Source organism: Peromyscus leucopus, chromosome 3, assembly GCF_004664715.2.
Source record: "Peromyscus leucopus breed LL Stock chromosome 3, UCI_PerLeu_2.1, whole genome shotgun sequence".
Taxonomy (NCBI): domain Eukaryota; kingdom Metazoa; phylum Chordata; class Mammalia; order Rodentia; family Cricetidae; genus Peromyscus; species Peromyscus leucopus.
The window spans coordinates 127,390,943-127,407,369 of NC_051065.1; the positions used below are offsets into that span (position 1 = coordinate 127,390,943).

Below are 16,427 nucleotides of genomic sequence, written 5' to 3' on the forward strand. Positions count from 1 at the left end.
GAAAAGTTTCTCAGGCATCTCTTCTGGAATGTTCTTATTGGGGAATCACATTTGAGTTTCAGTTGAGTTGTATACAGGTCATTGCTCTCAGAACTTTTTGTCCATTAACAGTCCATTCCTCCTCCCGGCAGTCAGTTGCCAGTGCTCTTAACCACTGACCCATCCCTCAGCCCCTCGTTAGTTTCGTAGTTCTTTGTAACCGGTGTGTCATTTACTTCCTTTGTAAATTTCATGTCAGTCTGTGTCTTTCTGGATTGGCCCTTTCTACTTTACAATCTCTTTATTTTCCCCTTTAGTCTTTCATGTTTCATGTTCTAGACGATTCCTTGGCTTCCTTTTCCAGCTTACCTCTCTTGTTCCTATCCTTTTCTTTTTCAGTTAATTTCTGAAAGGTTTATTTTTACAATCATATTTTAATTTCCAAGATCTTTTTTTAAATCTCTTTAAAAGTTTTTAGGTGTGGTATCTCCTCAAATTTTCTAGGGACAATAAATAGAATTAAATATTGCTTGTTTTTCCCTGAATCATCTGTTTTTGCTGGAGGTCATGTCTGACCTGGGGGGCTGGCAGTTTGGAAGGTCTATCCCTGGCCTATAATCCTTGCAGAAGTAAGAAAGATTGACCTGGAATTCTATGAGAAGGGCTGGTCAAATGACGTGGGACTTTCCCTTTGTGTTCATGCTTCTGTGCACGTGTGTGTGCATGTGCATGTGTGTGCATTTGTGAGACAGGCAGGGAACAGTGGTGAGTGTTAGGGGGATTTGCTTGGTGGCTGGAATCTCCATGTTTTTCCCGCTCTGCTGGACCTGCCCCTTGTGTCTCTCCACATCCCCTTTGTCTGATGATCTTTGGAGTCATGCCAAGCTCTGACCTGCTTCTCTGCAGTCTTCACAGCTGCACTCTACACTTAGAGATCTTCCTCCTTGAGAGTGACTTTTGCATTTCTCTAACTTTTTCCTCTGGATGAAAGCTGCATCAGACTTCTGAGTTTTCTAGTCAAAGGGAGGAGGGAGTCTTCCTCTCCCATGATTCAGGTGGTTTCTTGAGCGGCTCAGGTGACCCCAGTGTATCCAAGGCCACTGGGTAGATCTGCCCCAAGTCTAGTCTTCATGGGCCAGTTTTCTCCAGTGCTCTAGTTACCTCTTTACTCTGGTAGAAATGCTGTAACACTTCCACTTCCCTCAGGAAATTCTGATTGCTCAGAATCATCAAGACATGAGTCTGTTACCATGTGTATGTCAGTGGGTCTGAGGGAAAAGACAGGCGCCATGTACCACCTTCCAAGGAAGGTTTGCTTGTACCCTTTAACTTTTTCACTATTTCTGCTGTCAGGTGTTGATCACACACAGTTTTGTGGGCACACACATACACATGTAACCACACACATACACATGTGAACACACACATACACATGTGAACACACACATACACATGTGAACACACACATACACATGTGAACACACACATACACATGTAACTACACACATACACATGTAACCACACACATACACATGTGAACACACACATACACATGTGAACACACACATACACATGTAACTACACACATACACATGTGAACACACACATACACATGTGAACACACACATACACATGTGAACACACACATACACATGTGAACACACACATATACATGTAAACACACAATACATCCCCTAATTAAGTTAATAGCTTGGCAGGATTTGGCTGTGTTTTCTGTCTGTGTTTTTTTCCTTTGGCATCCTGGGAGGTAAAGATTTGCATGCTTGTCAGGGTGCTTTTCTGTGTCCATGTTGAAATGGAGTCCATCTCAAACATTATTTACCAGGAAATCATATAGGATCTTGAAGGTTCAGTGAGCACATGTTACTAATTGGTCTGAAGAATTGAAAAAACTTCCACAGCTTTTTAACCTGCAAGTACGTGAACCGATTGCACGACCAAGTTCAAAGATTGAGGTTTTCCTTCTTTCATTCTTTCTTTTTTTAAAACAATTCTTCCATGTTGTTAGTGTGTTTGACTAACGTTGAAAAAGCTTTAATTGGAGAGAGAAATGCTTCCCATCTTTTTCCATTTCAGCCAAAAATCGTGGGATTGCAATCCCTGTCGATTTGGACGGCCAGGTGAACACACTCTTCATGAAGAACCATTCAAGTACAGTGCAGAGAGCGGCCATGGGCTGGAGGCTCTCTGCTCGTTCTGGACCTCGCTTCAAGGAAGCTCTTGGAGGGCCAGCGTGGGATTACAGAAATATTATCGAGAAGTTACAGGTACAATGAGAGCGTGAAGTGACATTAATATTTTCTAGACTGTGTTCTTAAAATGTGTCATACAGTAGGTTGGAAATACCGGATTCTTCCTGGAGGCACAGCTTTCCTCTGCACCTTTCTGCCACCACCTAGTCCTGAGTAGTTTCCGGATAGATTGTCCTGACTTACTTTTTGATGAGTTATATAACAATGTGTTCTGATAGTTTCTTAGTGAGCAGTGGTCCTTGATCTCAAGGTAATTATAATGCCAATAATAAAATTAGTAAAAATAACTTACTATAAATGATATATGTAATAAATTAAGTTTTGATATTATTGACTCAGTTCATCTTCCAGTGTTCACTTATATTCATGGGTCAAAATGAGCCAATCCCTCTCTTCGCCAGGTCCTTGTATGGTCCTTTTGCAAGTCTTTGTCCTTGGTTTGGCCTGTACATTTAAGCCCAGTAAGCAAATGACATGTGGCTTTAATTTTCCGGGTCTGCCACAACAAAACACCATGGGCAGCATACTTTAAGCAACAGATGTATTCTTTTAGGATTCCGGAGGCAGAAATCTCAGATCTAGGTATCAGTGGCTCGGTGTCTTCTGAGACCTCCATCCCCGACTGTGGATGGCTGGCTTCTCATGTTCAGGGTCAGGATATCAATGGAAAGTTAAGTATGGTGTCATAGAAGCCAAGGGAAGGTGGCCCTGGGAAGTTGTGTCACCATGTAGAGCGGTAAGATGGGGGTGGAAAATGGTCACCCACGTGAGAGGATGCTCACGGCTGACACTGTAATAATGGGGCTGACATCTGAAATGAAGGGGCCCGTGTGTGTCCTGGCTGTTCTTGGCACTCACTTTAAACCCCCACAGCAAACCTAGCTGGCTCCTGGTCTCATGATGTCATGTGGGGCGATTCTGACTCACTAAGGGAAGGACAGCTTCACCTCAAAACAGCCCAAGCATCATTTGTTCAATAACAGAAATTAATAGGTAATATGTCAGGCCAGTTTCACCAGATGTAGCCGTTTCTGATAAGCATCCCCTTTATATAATGCACATGCCCTCTTTATTGCATTTCCTTCCTTTTAACTGGTTTCAAACTTTCCCAGGAGGCTGATTGGAGGCCTGAAAAATGTAGCATGTGAGGCCTCATAAGATCCAGCCCTCAGCCTGATGCTGAGTGAGGGGGCTCATATCCCTGAGAATATTTTGTCCTGATTCAGAAATAGTACCAGGATTCTTTTTAGCAAGGATTGGGATGAAAGAGCCCATTGGAGACGTAAGTAGTCAGGCCTCTCAATAAATGTATTTGAAATACTATTGAATGTCCTCAAACCCTGCACGGTATGCTAATAGTGAGTGTTTCTATTGGGATAAATGCTTAGCTCGGGTGACCAGTGACACAGGAAGTGTTGTTTAGCTGTTGCCCAGGGGTCCTCTAATCCACTCCAAGTTGCTGTGTTCCATAGTCTGTGAAGTGGCTTCACCGCATCTCCCTCTTACACACGTGTCCTCAGAAGTCTCATAGGTACCCACCAATCCATCATCTTATGAATTGGTTTAGAAGCATATAGAAGTCTGGAGACACAGCCCAGCTCTCCAGAGATGTGAGTTTGGATCCCAGAGCCTATGTCAGGCCACTCACAACTGCCTGTGACTCCAGCTTCAGGGCAGCTGACACCCTCTTCTGGCTTCTGTGGGTACCCGTGGTCATGTGTATATACCCTCCCCTCATGTGTGTACACACACACACACATACACACACACACACACACACCACAGAATATGAACAAATGAACTCAGGTCGTGTTGAAGTGTAAACGACACACATGGTGTTATGGGAAGCCAGGGCCACATCTTGAAAGGCGCTCACGTGGGGCCTCTGTGCCTTGTCCTAGGATGTCGTGGCCTCCCTGGAGCAGCAGTTCAGCCCCATGATGCAGGCCGAGTTCTCCGTGCTCGTTGACGTGCTCTACAGTCCAGAGTTGCTGTTCCCCGAGGGAAGCGATGCCAGGATAAGATGTGGCGCCTTCATGTCCAAGTGAGTGGAGCCAGACCAGGGACCGCGCTGGTGGGGAGGAAAGAAGTCCTCTAGCAGTCTGCTTTTCACCCTGCTAGTGGGTCACAGAATCCAGAACACTCACCCTTTGATCCTTTCCAGAAAACTCCATGGCACAAATGAGCCACGTATAGTCACATAAATTAAGATTTAGATGGATTAAAGTGAGATACTAACTCACCCCCTCAGTTACGTCTCTAACATTCCACGGCTGTGTGTGGCCAACATCTACTAGTTCTATACCACAGACAGGATATTGCTGTTAGTGCAGAGCCTGCTGGACAGGAAAGGTCTAGAATGTGACAGTGGGGTATGGGAAGGAGTTGACTAAAGTAGCTGAAGTCTATCAGTTCTGGTTCCTGCTGAAGATGGAGGCAGTCTGCATTAGAGAAACCAAAAGGAGAGAAGTGGGGTGATTTGGCAGACCCTCACCAGGCGGAGGGAAGGGTTGCCCCACTGCTTCAGAGGCTAAGGGTCCTGTGCTGTTGTAATTATTCATGGCCAGAGGCTCAGGCTGACCATTGTCCATGCTTACCCCACCGCTTCCCATCTCTCTGAAGAGCCAAGAGTTTCATTTGCAGGCGTAGCTAGAAATCTAGAGCTCCATGTTATTACTCGCCATGCCTGGCCCTGGCACTACTGTGCGCGAACTCCAATGAGGCATCAGCAAAGACTGAATTACTCCCCTGCTTCCTCCAGGGACCAGGCGGTTCTGCTTCCCCTGCTTCCTCCAGGGACCAGGCGGTTCCGCAGGCGAAGATGGGGACAGCCTCAGCGAAGGATGCGGACTCTGCTTAGTCACGTGCAGTGGGACGAGAGGCTAGGTCAGCGTGGGCATTCACCTCCAGGCAGCTGGTTGGGTCCACTCAAATCCTTATCTACTCCTAGGAAAGAGAATCTCTGTTTTTCAGACGGTGGAGTGAAGGTCCCTGATGGGTTTCAAGTCTACCTAGGCAGAGGCAAATAAAAAACATGGCTTAGAAAAAATATATAAAATGTGAAAGTATATCTCACACAGTAAGGGGATTTCTGGAACAGTGTGCACACACACCAGATTCCCCATGTCAGACCCACACTAACGGCCTTAGTGTAACTTCTGGTCCATTCTTTGCTGTTTTATCATTTGTGGACATGCTGCCAGCCTCTCATGTCCATGCTTTGTCTGTGCTGCCTCCAGGTCAGGCTTGTCTTCTTGGTCTACCTCCACCCCCCACCCCACCCTGACATCTTCTAATACACGAGCTGTCTCTTTGTGGATGCCCACTCTGACCAGCTTTAGGAAATTCCTGCAGCACAAAAAAAAAAAGGTTTTTTTTTTTTTTTTTTTTTGGTCTAGTTTATTGGCTTTTGCCAGTACCTCTGTAGCATGAATCTTAAAGAATCTTATTAATAAAATCAAACCTGAGCCAGGTATTGGGGTGAATGCTGAATGATCAGAGAAGCAGGACAAGCCACAGCCACCTCACCTCGCCAACTCCTCAGCTGATCCTGTTTCCTCAGACTGGAAGCTTCTGAGTCCTCATCCAAATGGATCTCAGCTGAACTGTACTGTTCAAAGCCTAAAAGCTTAACCACCTAAAAGCTTCTAGTTTCTGGTCCTCACACCTTGTATACCTTTCTGCTTTCTGCCATCACTTCCTGGGATTAAAGGTGTGAGTCACCATGCCTGGTTGTTTCCAGTGTGGCTTTAAACTCACAGATGGATGGATCTCTGCCTCCCAAGTGATAGGATTAAAGGCGTGTGTGCGACCATTTTCTGGCCTCTGTATCTAGTGGCTGTTCTGTTCTCTGACCCCAGATAAGTTTATTAGGGTGCACAATATTTTGGGGAACACAATATCACCACATACCTCTGTTTAAATTTTAGGAGCACTTGCCAGATCAGATGGCTGTGTGCAGCCTCTTGCGTTGGTGGGACTCTGTCCGGAAGCCTCAGATTGTCTGGTGAACTGCAGCACTTGCAGGGTTTGGGCTTGGCAATCTGTTTCCAGGAGTCCTCATTAGGACTGTGTAGCTGGAAGCAGGTTGTGTCATCTGTCTGAGCCTCCTTTCTCCTCAGCACTTATGAAGCCTGATTCTGGCTCGTGGTGAGGATGAGCGGTGAGGAGATCCTCAACCCCGATGGCTGAGGACATTAGCTGGGCATGAGCTAGAGGAAGTGGCGTCTCAGTTACATCCCATGGCACCTATTCTAAATGGAGCGTTATATCCCATAGTGCTCTTGCTGTGTCATGGAAAACTGTGATTCCCTTCAGTCCATGTCACGCTGTCCCTCTAGGAAGATGTGTCTCACAGCGTCAGTTTCTCAACAGCCCACTCTATGAGAACTGATTACATATTCTAATCATAAACACTTCACTTGATGCTTGGGATGGTTACACCCATGGTATGGAACGTCTTCTGGAACCCCACGGCATGCTTCACCACAGTAGGAGTAAGAGCCATGCTCTTGTCTGAACGATAGCAACAATGGAGCTGTCTTGATGCTCTTCTTGTTCCTTCTAATCGCAGCAACTGCTCACATCTACCAAGCAATGTCATATCATACATGGTATACTGAGAGAATGGGGAAAATCCCACTAAACTGTGATATCACCTACATCCATGATGTTATCATTAATGTGATACAATGCATAGAAAAATAATAAATGATGTGATGGTGTATAGTATGCTGTACATCTTTTTATAATAGCAAAGTGGATGGGAAGGGAAACATTAGTATTTCCCTGTTCCTCAGAGTATCAGAACCCACTGAAAATACATGCTGAGTCTGAGCAGCACTGAGACAGATAAATACCTCAGCCACGTCTATAAGCTGATGTAGTTCTGAGACCTTTGACATTACGTACCTGGTTTACTTTGTGCCCTCAGCACTAGTTCCCATCCCATGTAGCATGTTGTATATATCTTAGTGAGTAATTGGTGGCCCTGTTAAGGTTTCATGTTTTGCTTTCAGGCTGATTAATCACACAAAGAAACTGATGGAGAAAGAAGAAAAACTGTGCATTAAAATCCTCCAGACGTTACGGGAGATGCTGGAGAAGAGGGACAGCTTCGTGGAAGAGGTATTCCTTTGACTTTTAGTACTTGAAATAGACTTGTTTTCTTTCTTTTCTTGTTTGTATTTGAAATAAAGTAAAATTTCCAGAGCAGCGTAACTATGGGTTGCAATAAGCCCTTATCCAAGTGCTTCTTATTGGCTGTATAATAACTGGGTGTTATTCGTGTTGGCTGAATTACTGCAGGGTTATGGCACTTCCTTTCATGTCTTGTGTTGAACTAAGGACGACTCAGATTGTGGTGGTCTGCAGTCTGTCTTAGACATGCCTTTGGATTTTGACAGACTGTGTGGGCTGAAAGACTTCCCTTGTGGTCCTGGGACTGAACCAGGTCCTCTGCATGCAGGTGCACTCTACCACCAAGCACCACACCCAAGTCTCCAAATGACCTCGGGAGATGACGAGTGATTGAGATGCATTGTTGAGACTTCATTTACGGTGCAAGAGCTTGTAAGAGTCTGTAGATGTTTCTGTGTGTTTTGTAAAGTTAGAATTACGCTTATGTTATTTTTGATAGTATTATGCCAAGTATTATAAGATAATACCATTGTTTTAAATAAAGGGAATGGTTGGTTTCTATTCTGAGCTGTATTAACAGATGCACAGTTGATATTCAGAGAAATATCAATGTATAGATTGTCAGTTGGTTATTAAAATGGGCAGTTCAGGTGCTCATTAAGTGGTAGCCAGCAGTGTTCTAATACCCACAGTGATCGGCTTAAATATGAAAGATGAATCTTGAGACTTCTTTTTCTTTTCTTTTTGAAGGCTAGCTACTTCTCATGCTCAGCCTCAAGCCAATGGTCTACAGAAATGCCTTTGTGTATTTGTGGAGTATTTCCAAAAATGCTAATCATCTGATATTTTAAAACTGTAAAGGTTTAGTTTTTGTTAGTAGATACATGTGCTTTCTAACTTCAGAAAGTCCGTGGTGATTGGATCTTGTTTTCTTAGCACGTCCTGTAAAAACGAAGTGGAGTGGACATTGGTGGTCAGCAGGAAGGGCGTTGCTTCCAGCCCTGCATTACGGGGTTGCGGGGGGAGAGCACATGGCTCTGTTGCTGTCGTTCTTGCCACACAAGTGCCGCACCTGGCTTCAGCTCCCAGAATCAGTGTGAAAAGCTGGGCGTGGTGGCCAGCATTTGTAGTCCCAGAGCTGGGGATGCAGAGGGCCCCTTGGGCTCCCTGGCCAGGCAACCTGGCCTCCTGGGTGAGTTCTAGATGGGTGAGAGACTCTGCTCAAAACAAATATGGCTGGAACCAGAGGCCCAACACCTGTGGCTGTATGCAGATGCACACACCTTATGACGATAAACTATTTACTAATCAAAATGCCTCTGCTTTAGTCCCACTGTTTAAACTATATTTGGATAACAAATAGTTAAGATAAATGTGGTCAGTGTAGTTTTAGCAAATGTTTTTTACCTAAGATTGAAGAAAACCTTCTGCACTTGAGTGTAGGTCACGGGTCTTCCTAGGATCTGCCGCTGTTCTCCTGTGAGCTCCTAGTGTGTGCTGCCTATGGCAGATTCAGGCGTGCACTAGATCTAGAGCAGAACAATTAGGTCAAATAGTTTTTCTGACAAACTTTCCAGTTTGACCCAACAGATCAATACAGAGTGCTCTAAAAGAAAAGAGGAGGAACATGGGGATCCTGCTCTCAGTAGGTCAAAGTGTTTTCCAAGCTGCTTGCTCTGAAATTAGTTATCCATGTTCCCTACCCACTCCCCTCGACTGCGCTTGTTCAGCCTCCCTCCCTCCTTCCCTCCCTCCTCCCCTCCTTCCCTCCCTCCTCCCCTCCCTCCTTTCCTTTCTGTTGTCTAGAAAACTCAAGGGGTTCATACACGTGCAAACATGCATGCACATAGTTATGCCTACAACACACATTTAAAAAATAAAGGAATGTAGGGGCTGCCGAGACGGCTCAGCTGTTAAGAGCACTGACTACTCTCCCAGAGAACCCAGGTTCAACTCCAGCACCCAGGTGACAGCTCACAGCTGTCTGTAACTCCAGGAGATCTGATGCTCTTTTCTGGCCTCTGAGGGCACCAGGCACACACATGGTCATAGACACACATACAGAAAAAGCAACCATGCAAACATTAAAAAGAAAAAAGAATGTTCCACCTGCCCTAATTTGGTGCTGTGATAAAATACTGACCCAAAAGCAACTTGAGTGAAGAGAGGGTTTATTTGGCTTACAGGTCACAGCCCATCATTGAGGAAAGCCAAGGCAGGAGCCAGAAACTGAAGCAGAGACCATGGAAGAATGCTGCTTACTGCCTTGCTCTCTCTGGCTTGCACAGCTAGCTTCCTTTCTCATACAACCTGGTCTGCTTGCAGAGGGCTGGTATCAGCTGAGGTGGGCTGGGTCCTTCCACGTCAATTAGCAATCAAGAAAATGCCCCACGGATGCTCACAGGACCATCTGGTAGAGGAGTTCTTCAAATGAGGTCCTTCTTCCCAGGTGTGTCAAGTTGACAGCCAGGATTAGCATCACAGCCCCCCAGACAAGTAAATCAGATAAACCTCTAAAAAATACTGAAGATGTGTGCGTGCGTGTGCGCAGCTGTATGAGGAAACATTATCAAAGAGATTAGTGAGCACCCACGTTCTCACTTACCCTGCTAATTCCATGTCGCCTAAGAAAAAATGAGACAGAAATGTGAGGGTAAGACTCTTAGCTTTAAATTCAGCTTCTTCTGTGTGTTTGAAGCTGCTGACACGCTACCTCGGGAGTTGTAGGGACATCATGAAACAATTCAAGTGTCTGTCTCCAGACAGCACGGGTTGCCCCCATGTCCACTGGCTTCTTAAATATCTGGTGCTTGCTGATCTTTGCTGGTGGATGGGGTGTGCGACTCAAGCCTGTGTGAACTTGTGCTGGGGAACATGCTGGTCAGAGCGACTGCTCTCCCACTGGGTTTTCGGTGGTGGGATAACAGGCTGGTGTTTCAGAATTGTCTCATTTCCCTCTTCACTGACACCTTAGTGTCTAAAAATGACTAAATTCACCATCATGCAGATTTGGAGGTGAAAGGTTAAAATCAGATCACGGTAGGGATATATGCCACTGCTGGCCATATTTATTTCTTAGTCCTGTGTGTCTTCTAAAGGCCTTCTGCATTGCCTTGGCTCATAGGCCCTGTCTTAGTTAGGTTTCTATTGCTGTGGAGAGACACCATGACCACAGCAACTCTTACAAAGGGAAGCATTTAATTGGGGCTGGCTTACAGTTCAGAGGTTTAGCCCATTATCATCATAGAGGGAAGTATGGCAGCATGCAGGCAGACATGGTGCTGGAGAAGGAGTAGAGTTATAAGCCTGGATCCTCATGGAGCATGAAGAGAGAGACACTGTGCCTGGCTTGAGCATTTGAAACTCCAAAGCCCACCCACCGTGACACACCTCCTCCAACAAGGCCACACCTCCTAATGGCGCCACCAAATATGAGCCCACAGGAACCATCTCATTCAGACCACCGCATGTCCTTTTTCTGTCTTCAAAGCCAGTTCATGAAGACCTTCCCAATCACTCTCCCTTCTTGTTCCCTCACCCTCTCTCAATTGTCACTCCTTCTGCATGAGACTCCTGTCCCCCTCTTAGAAGACCTGTAATTACATTGGAACCACTTGAAAAATCTGGTGTAACTCCTGCCACATGCTAAGATTTTTAACTTAATTTTATATATAAAGTGCCATGTTTACAGGTTCTTTAACTAGAGAGATCATAAGCCATGAGCATGTTTGGGCTGGGCAGTTTTCTAGCCTACCACACAATGTGCATGTGTAGCTTGTGGGTGGGACACACACCTTCATTTTGTGTGTTGAAGGTTTGTAAGTTCAAATCTGGATAGAAACTTCCTTGAGATGTCTGGGCACCAGAAAGAGCTGGAGATAAAGACATAAATCCAAGGACAGTGGAGAGCCAATTGGCTGATCCTCTCTCCACATTTTTCTGAAACCATCAACCCTAGAACCATCCCCCACCCCCTCCGCCCCAATTCCCTCTTCTCTCTCCCTGTCCTCTCTAGCAGTCTTAGTCTTTCCTTAGTCTTTCAGGAAGTCTGTGGCTAATCCGGTTCAGCCAGTTGCTGACTCTATCCTTTGATTTGTGGTGGCTTTATTGGCACAGAGGAACGGCTGTACAAACAGTTCTACAGCATTGGAGTCTGGGTCCCTCAGCTTTGCCGAGCTGTAGGAAGGCTGCATGCGGCTGCACAGGAAGAGTGATTCCTTGTTAATTCTGTGTAGATCTCGGCCACAGTTCATTTGTGTTTAGTGGTTTTTGAACATCTACCACCACTGAGTCCTTCAGCATTGGCACCGTCACCGGCGTCGGCATCGGCATCGGCATCGGCGTCAGCTTGTTTCCTGCCTGTCCCCTCTGGTGCCTGAGACTCTTAAGCCTTTCTGGATACTTTCTCCTTCAAACAAAATACCACCAACAGTTTGAACGTTTGCAGATTGCTCAGTGGAGTTGTGAGGCTTGTCTTTTCATGGCTGTTCTTAGCTTTTGTCTAAGTTGTTAATTACAATTCAAACTATGGACTCTACTGCTTATGTAAGCACAACCTGCGAAAGACAAAAGAAATGTGATAGGAACACAACACGGTGGCTTGGCAGGAAGAGCCAGGCCATAATGTATATAATGAGAACCAGGGAACAATTTGGGTTGGAGAGGGGGGTGAGGGTACCAACACAGAGGTGTGTACTTTAGTGACCTCCATCCAAAGTGCCGAGCCTTCTTCACGTTCTCCTGCCCTGTCAGGGTGTGGTCGTCGGGATCTGGTGGTCCTGTAGGAAGCAATAAGAAAGCCAGAGCGTCCTACTTTGCCACTGTGGGGCTGCTTTTAACAATCTACCGTCACGATCATGTCATCTACTGCCAGGGTGCATATAGCCACTGATTTCTAAAAAGCACAGGCTGTGGCCTGTGGAGAATTAATTATCTTGTAGGCAGACTCAGACAAGACTTCTGCCTCTTAGGCTCATTGTCCTGTTTCTCGAAAGACGGTGCTGACAGCGGTTCCAGGGTGCTCTTCCCTGTCAGTGAAGAGAGCAAACCCCAAACGCTGTAGAGCCCCCCTCCCCTGGGCAGCCATGTCTCCCTGATTCTCTGCACCCCCTCTCCAAGTTCCTCTGCTCTCCCTCTGCAGCCTGTGGCCTTTCCCTGAGGCCGGCTGCTTCCTCAGCCTTTCCTCCCCACCCTGCATGTCAGGAGCTGCGTGTGCAGGAGCGTTCCCACCGTCGCCTCAAGGCTGATTCCTCTCCTGTTTCTGAAATCCTTATCTGTTGTAAAATGGCACATGGTGGCCTTGGTGGGTTTGAGCCAAGGTGCCCCACGGCGGGTGAGGGAGACACGCCACGCAGACAGAGGGCAGTGGTGTGACTCAGTGGAAAGTTTTATTATTAAAGGGTGGGGGATAAAGAGAAAGAGTGGGAAAGAGAGAAACGGAGGTGCGAGCAGCCTCCTAGAAGGAGAGAGGAAGGAAGAGGGAGAAGGGGGGGTTCTCTTAAAGGGAACTTTACTACATAAGATGACAGGGTCAGGATGCTGGGTGGGTCCCCAAGGGGTGGGTCTGAATGCTAACATTCCCTAACACTAACAAGTCGATTTTTCAGATGAAGGCCTTGGACTACGTCGTCCTGACATCTGTCAGTATTCTGTCACCTCCCTCCCTCCATCCCAGATGATCATGAAGCATTTCTGGTGCCACAGGCCTGGGACCCATTAGCAACAGGAGGTTTCCATCCATACTACTCCACAGCTAATACTCTGGCCTCTCAGCTTTTGACCTTTGCATCTTCAGTGACCTTTCTTCTCCATCACTCACCTGTCACTTCTCGGAACCCCTGGAAGTTTTCACCTCCAGGAGCTGCTGCATTAGTGCAGCTGCCCATCCTGGAATCCCAACGCCCAGGCCTCCGCTCTGCTGTCCATCTCCTTTGCTTTTATCTGTGCCCATGTTGTTCGTCCTCTCCCTAATCAGGACCTCAGATCCCTCCAACTTCCCACGCCGCAGCTCACTCATCCTGGCGTGTGTCAGCCTTCGAGTTAATAACCACAGGCTCCACTGCTGAGCAGCTGAGGCCGGAGACTCCCCATCGTTCCTAAGGAAATCGGGTGGAAGGAGGCAGGGTTACTCCTAAGGAGTTGGAATATTGTAGTGTGAATTCTTTTTGATCTTAATAATAAAAACCCAGAGCCAGATATCGAGGTAAATGCTGAAAGATCAGAGAGACAAAGGAGCAAGCCACAGCCTCCTCTCACCTCACCAACTTCCTCAGCCTGAAAGTGGGGTGAGCTCTGTCTCCACCCGCCTTATGTTCCTCTCTCCCCACAGCCAGTCACTTCCAGTTTCCTCCTCCCAAGTGCTGGGATTAAAGGTGTGCACCACCACTGCCTGGCCTCTGTGGTAAACTACTCTGATCTCCATCTCCAGGCAAGCTTATTTTTTAGAGCACAGATCACCACAGAATATTGTTGACAAAACCTGAGGGAAGCGATGTAGGATGGGCTACAAGAACAAGAGAATACCCACCTCCTCCTGAACTACGTGGGCAGATGGACTCTTTTAGATTAAGTTAGTTGGCTGCTTTCTATTTGCACCCCACCTGGACATGCACACCACCTCTTTCTGAATAAAGCTACAATTTTGAAAGTTCTCTTTCAAGACAGCTTCTGCTTCTCTGCACACGTGGGCACTGTGAAATCTCTGAGATGAAGTGGCTGAGAGCATATGGACGACAGTATGCTTCCTCTCAGAGTCTGCGCCTCCACGAGACATCTGCTAGGCTCTCTTGTCTCGGATCATAAGCTGTTGTTTGCCAATTGTTTTCATAAATATTAATCTCTGAGATCTCCACTGACATACAAGTTGTTCTTTTGGATTCTTTTCTTATTTTCATCCACCATCTTTAAATGATTGTGCCAAATTACAATGAAAAAGGATTTTTTAATAAAAATTTCTATTTTTAAAATGGGGACTATGTCTGAAAAATGTGACTTTTTTCTTTACACTGAAATTTTCCTTCTTTCATCTTTTTAATTATATTGTGGCTTTAATGCCTTTGCATTTGTTTGTGGAAGCAGGTGATTCACTTCAGCCTTTACAAGCACTTCAGAAAGGTGTCATTGAGTACTTGATTGATGGAGGTAATTATTCTGTCTTCCTCTAAAAAGATAAATGAATCTGTCTTAGTATGGATTTTAAAATTGGATCATGATTTTGGACTGTGAATTGTTATGTGCTGTGGTTTGGCAATGAACCTTCCCCACAAGACTGTGTTTAAATCAGTGTTCTCCAGCAGGCGGCGCTGATGAGCAAGGTGGTGGAAATGAGGTGGTGTGTAGCTAGAGTTTTTCTGCCTGGCCCACAGTCAGGACAAATTTCTCTCACCCGCCAGTCCCACAGCCACTCAGACCCAACCAAATATTACTTACAAACTGTATGGCCGTGGCAGCCTTCTTGCTAACTGTTCTTATAGCTTAAATTAACCCATTTCTATTAATCTATAAGTTGCCTTGTGGCTGGTGGCTTACTGGCATCTTAACATCTTCTCATGGCGGCAGCTCGCAGCGTCTCTCTGCCTTAGCCTTCCACTTCCAGAATTCTCTTCTCTGCTTGCCCCGCCCTATACTTCCTGCCTAGCTACTGGCCAATCAGAATTTTATTTATATAGAGCAATATCCACAGCAGTGTTGCATCATTGAAATAGTTGAGTGCAGAGGGGCCTTGAGATTGTACAGTCTAGACCTCCCTCTTGTCTGTCCTGTGCCTGTGGCTGTGGACACCATGTGACCACGCCTGCCACCACTCCGTCTGTTAGGTCATAGCAACAAGAAAAGTAACTGACGTGCACACTGGATTAATATGAAAATTCCAATGAGAAAGATAACTCAGTAAGCCTGTAATGCAGTCAACACGCCCTCTGCCAGAGTTGTTATTTTACAGAGGTGGACAGCTTTATTGGGCGTGTGTGGCCCCCATCCTCTCTGCAGCTCATAGGAAGATTTTAAGCCACATGCTGCTGCATTTTGGCTCCTTTTTATTATGTGTGGCACTCCTGGCTTGTTTAACTGTTTCTTCTAGAGGCCAGTGTTCAGATCATTTTAAATGGTCATGAGTATTGCTGAAATAACACAATAGTTTTAATCTCAAGAGTGGTGTTCCACACAGGCACTTGATGTGAAGGCTGTCAGGGAGTCGGCAGCTCCTGTGATACTGATGATATGAAACATCAGAGGACAGATTGGAAGGGAAGCTACGTGGGCCTGTCGCTGTGTAAGACAGTCTCCTTAGTCAACCTCCTTCTTGGCACTGGGCTGTAGTTGGTTTCTTTTTCTAAGGCATGTTTAAGACATGCCCCCCCCCCCATGTCACAGCGTGTGTGTGTGTGTGTGTGTGTGTGTGTGTGTGTGTGTGTGTGTGTGTATGTGAGGACAGACAGACTGCTGTTGGTCCTTTCACCTTGTTGGAGGTGGGGTCTCTGTGTTGTTTGCTGTGTTCCTGCTCAGCTTCCACTGCTGACCTGACCCGCCCAGAGTCATCCGAGGGAATCTCAACTGGGGGCTTTCTTCTCTCAGACCAGGCTGTGGGCATTTTTATTGTTATGTGATTTAGGTGGACTAGCCCACCATGGGCAGTACCATCCCCAGGCAGAGGGTCCTGGCCTGTGTAAGTAAGGTGTCTGAGCAGGAGAGAACAAACCAGTAAACAGCTTCCTCCACAGTTTCTGCTTCAGTTCTTGCCTCAAGTTCCTGACCTGAACTTCCTTCACTGGTGGACTGTGACCTGGAAGTAAAAGCTGACATAACCCCCTCCTCCCCTGAGCTGCTTCTGTTGGGGTGTTTTGTTACAGCGACAGAAAACAAGGCAAGGCAGCTGCTGTGCTCCATACGCTGGCCCTGGGCCTCTGGGGACCCCTGTGTCCCCCCATCCCAGCAGAGGAGCCCTGGGGTTACAGATGTGTGCCACCACACCCAGCGTTACAGAGGTTCTGGGGATCAGAACTCAGGCCCTCGTGCCTGCGCTGGGAGCCCTTCATTCAT

General features: G+C 46.4%; 1 protein-coding gene across 2 annotated transcripts in view; it reads left to right on the forward strand.

Annotated features, from left to right (window-relative positions):
• Itpr2 (inositol 1,4,5-trisphosphate receptor type 2) overlaps positions 1 to 16,427 on the forward strand; it is a 423,811-nt gene that overhangs the window by 225,531 nt on the left and 181,853 nt on the right. For both annotated transcript variants that reach the window (XM_028891637.2, XM_028891638.2), the window contains 3 exons: positions 2,077 to 2,267; positions 4,154 to 4,296; positions 7,271 to 7,379. In XM_028891637.2, coding sequence (XP_028747470.1) covers positions 2,077 to 2,267; positions 4,154 to 4,296; positions 7,271 to 7,379 — 443 coding nt within the window. The remainder of the gene's footprint in view (positions 1 to 2,076; positions 2,268 to 4,153; positions 4,297 to 7,270; positions 7,380 to 16,427) is intronic.